The sequence below is a fragment of the Dendrobium catenatum genome, unplaced genomic scaffold (genome assembly GCF_001605985.2).
Source record: "Dendrobium catenatum unplaced genomic scaffold, ASM160598v2 fragScaff_scaffold_142, whole genome shotgun sequence".
NCBI lineage: Eukaryota > Viridiplantae > Streptophyta > Magnoliopsida > Asparagales > Orchidaceae > Dendrobium > Dendrobium catenatum.
Genome location: NW_021318604.1, coordinates 283,857 through 287,984, shown reverse-complemented (window position 1 = coordinate 287,984; position 4,128 = coordinate 283,857). Strand labels below are relative to the sequence as shown.

The window sequence follows — 4,128 nt, the reverse complement described above, 5'->3', positions numbered from 1 at the left end:
AATTTCAAATTTGAACTTGGTGGAGAGAGGGATTGGTCGGGTGGGAAGGGTCGTCGGCAAGGTGGGCGGCCGGTGGTTGCGAGCTTGGCCGGCGGCGGGAATCCCTAGGGAGGCCGGCGGCAAGGGCTATGAAAAATTTTATGTAAAACTCTCTTGTGGGTGGGAGAGAGGTAAATGGAAGAAAAGGAATGCTATGGTTAGCAATTGCTTAGAGAACTCACTAAAAGATCTCAAAGGGAAGAACTCACCAAGAGATCTTCATGCACTCACATAGAGAACATAAAAAGAAATTTCATTCATCCAATCATCCTCAATACAAAGCATGAGGCCTCATATAAATAGGCCGAAATGAGAAAAAGGAAAAAGACACAAATGTCCTTCCAGGCTACATAAGCGACTCAATGCCCACAGGGGCGAACTAGGAAAACAGAAAATACAATCATAAAAATAAAATGCACATAAATCAGAAGTAGAGGTTCTGAATCGTCGCCGTAGATCTGCGTCTCCCGCGATAGTACATGTGTCGAAATCTGATGTCCCCATCACTAAGTCGTATGTGTTTGTGAATATATGTGTATGTGTGTACAACTTGAATTTGATCCATATTAAGCTTCTTCAAATCAAAGCTCAAATCAATAAAATATGTGATAATTTTAATTCGATTTAAATTCCCAAAAATGTTTAAACATTTTTTTATTAAGGAAATTCATTTTAGACCTATCCACTAATGCAACCTTCTTCTTTTCCCACCTTCTCATGCCCACCCTAATACCCTCCCCTTATCATGAGTTTCCTTCCAATATAAGAGCCAATGCTATGGCCCTACTTTTAAGTCTTAACATGCTAATAGATTACATCGTCATTGTCAACATCAATTCATTAATTTGAAGCAAATGCAACAAGATCACAACCAATGCCTCTATTACAAAATTGAGACTATCACTGCCCATTCTCTAGTCTTTTTGCTTTTGCTTTCAACATTGCCCAAGCCCCACCTCAAAACACAAAAAAATAGGAAAAGTGTACTTATTAATCTTTTGTGGAGGCCAAGCTTAAGCTCAACATTTATCAGTTCTTAAGTTAAAATCCAATTATATTTCCACTAGGCCTATACAACAATTAAAAGATTGTTGATAAATAGGAGAAAATTAGTAGGGTATAAATAAATTCCATTGCATTTAACACAAATGGATATGCATGAAAGAAAAGAGCATTGACTTCATTGGTTTTGAGAATTTCTCTAGCTTCAATGCTCAGTCTTTTTTCTGCATTGAATACACATATGTCTTCTCGCCGCCTCCTACGTCAACCTGTACACTGTACTTCCAAGAAGGGTCCCGCCGCAATGACGTATTTGACTTTTTCTTGCCCCTAACAATGTTTCCTAATGAACAAATGCAAAATAAAACCAAAAATCTCAAAAAATAAAAAACCATAGATTTTCTATAACTTGAAAAATCTTACCTTGAATTAAAAAATACCTAAAACCGATAGTGGAATTGTCGTTGAGGGCGGCTGTACACTAGAAGCTCACCGGCGTGAGGCAGTGCCGGTGGGAGAGGTGGCAGGAAGGGAGGCCGAGTGAAGCTAGGTCACGATACTGGGCTTGCGGAGAACTCCTCCATTCGGTTCGGGTAGGCCGAATGAAAGAATAGAGGAAATAGGGTTTTTAAATTAGAAACTTAAGTTGGTGGGACCCAACATCATGAGGCATGCGCCTCACCCAACATTGCGCAATTAAGCCTCATGGACCCTGAGGCATAAGCCTCACCTAGACCCAAAATTGCTAAAAAAATGAGGCTCTTGGGGGCTAAATTGCACATAGGCATGCCTTGAGGCGCCTCTTATTACGCAATTTTAAATTATGAAAGTCAGTAGTTCTAATCGAGCAAGAAAAAAAAAATCTACTTGTAGAAATGGTGCTTCAAGATTGGCTGATTTGGATATCTTAGAAAAATGTTAATTGACAATGTTTGCAACAGGAAAAAGACAACTATATCAAATAAACCAGTGTGCTGAAATTCCATATGAGAAACTCACCCAAAAATCACATCAAGAGCTGATAACGATGAGCTGTCATTATCAATCAGCAAAATGCTAGTTCAAACAACTCTATTGGCATCCTCCAAGCCAACTAGAATTGCAAAGCAGCCTTAGGTTCAAGAAAACCATATTTGCACATCATCCCGACAACAATCTCAGCTTCAGATCTCCTACCAGCTTTTGAATATGCCTTATACATGATCAAGAATGTCTTTTTTGTACGATTAAACCTAAAATGTTCCATTTCCTCCAACACTCCATGCATGTCAACTATCTGGTTTCGCTGCCCATACATCACCATCTTACAGTGATACAACGAACGGCATAGTTTCCACCCAGCACGTTCTGCCAGCCTGATGAACTTGATCAGCCGGTCCATGGAATCACATCGGAAATAACTTGAAATGATGGAGCGCATGACACCTATTGCTATGACTCTTACTTCCCTGTTAACTGCCTCAAAGATAAACCTCTCCATGGCATCTAGTAATCCCTCCTGAGCATATAGCCTGATCATAAGAACATTTAGCCAAGGCCTATACTCATCTTCTGGAATATGCTTGGTCAGCTCCTCAATCTTGCTCACCCTATCTTTATCTGAAGTCTTGCAATAGGCACAGATCATGGCTCTAACAAGCGGCGATACACTCTTGTTCACCAGATCCTTTACCAATTCGTACATCTCCTCCATCTTCTCAATGTTGCCAGCATGAGCATAGCCACGAAGCATGAGGCAGTGCGTGAAAGCGTCAGGCTTGACAAGCCCACTCATCATTCCCTTGTAAGTATTCTCCATACGATCCCACATCCAGGCGGTGAGGTAAGCGGCCATGAGAATATTGTAAGTGGTTAAATTTGGAGAGATATGGGGGTTCTCGTGGATTTGTTTGAGAATAATCTCCAATTTATCGATGAGCATCAAACGACCGTAAACTGAGAGAAGAATGTTATAAGTTACAATACCGGGTTCGCATACCGGGTCGCGCCTAAGGTCCTCGAAGACAGAAATGGCCTTGGACGCGAGACCGTTGTACATGTACGCTGCCATGAGGGAGTTATACATCCCAGTGCTTCGTATCCCGCGGCGGCCGGCATCGGTGAAAAGGTCACCGGCAAGATCGGCCTTGTTGGACCGACCAGCAAGTGAGATGGCCTTAGCATACTCCTCTGGGACAAGCTGCACACCGGCATCAGCCAGCTTCAACCGCCAAAGAAAAACCTATCATCCAAAAAAAAAGAGTGGACCAAAAGGACGCACTCAATAAACAAACCGGAAAAGGTTAATCCAAAAACCCTACTAGTCAAATCCTTTACCTGGACGGCGAGGCGGGGACGACTTCTGAGACGAAAGAGGAGCTCAACAAAGGCCAAACCAGAGGGAGAACGGCGAAGTAGGGAAACAGTTGAGCGGGAGTCAAGAAAAGCGGCGAGATCGGTGAGATCGTCGTCGTCTGCGAGGTTGGCAAGATGGCCCATGGCAAGGAGTTCATCCGCAAGAGAGGAAACCTGAGAACGGATGGCATCAACTTCGCCATCCTGCCTTATAATACTGGGCTTCTCAGTGAGTAGTAGAATGCGCTCACGGAGGTCGACGATGTCATCCGAGGAGGAGGAGGAGGAGAAGGAGAGGCGGCAGTCACCGACGACGGAAGGAGCTATGGCTTCGGGGCGGCGGATGACAAGGGAAGCCGGATGAGGCCGATGGAACGAGTTTCGCACGAAGCCCCTGCGAATGATCTGGAGATAACTCAGGTTCGCCATGGCGGCGCGAGCTCAGCATCGTCGTTAACCATAAAGCCATAAACTATTTGGGCTCGAAATAAGAAAGCCAAGACTAGAAAGTATCCAAAATTTAAATTTTTGTAAACTTTGCCCACATTTTATTTCTCGTTATAAATTAATACCCAAGAATTCTGGTATTAATAAAATATAGCTGAAATTTCCTATATTCTCCAGTATTATATATCTAATAAGTTTGAACTTTAGGCTTTGTTTGGGACAACTTTCTTTCTACTTCTTAAAACAGTTTTTTAGTACAAAAAGTAAAAAAATTTGTACTGAAAAGTTGCTTTAAGAAACAGTAAG

At 42.4% G+C, this 4,128-nt stretch overlaps 1 protein-coding gene across 6 annotated transcripts in view; it reads right to left on the bottom strand.

The window, feature by feature from the left end:
• Nucleotides 1-3,870, bottom strand: part of LOC110103985 (pentatricopeptide repeat-containing protein At2g30780) — a 30,588-nt gene extending 26,718 nt beyond the window's left edge. For 5 of the 6 annotated variants that reach the window (XM_020832897.2, XM_020832899.2, XM_028700750.1 and 2 more), the window contains exons 1-2: nucleotides 3,358-3,869; nucleotides 2,041-3,262 (exon numbers count right to left, since the gene is read on the bottom strand). In XM_020832897.2, the coding sequence (XP_020688556.1) occupies nucleotides 2,135-3,262; nucleotides 3,358-3,804 (1,575 nt within the window). In that variant the 5' untranslated portion in view covers nucleotides 3,805-3,869 and the 3' untranslated portion in view covers nucleotides 2,041-2,134. Of the gene's footprint in view, nucleotides 1-2,040; nucleotides 3,263-3,357 lie in introns of all 6 variants that reach the window. The other variant, XM_028700766.1, reaches the window with a different exon arrangement.
• Nucleotides 3,871-4,128: the final 258 nt, after the last annotated feature.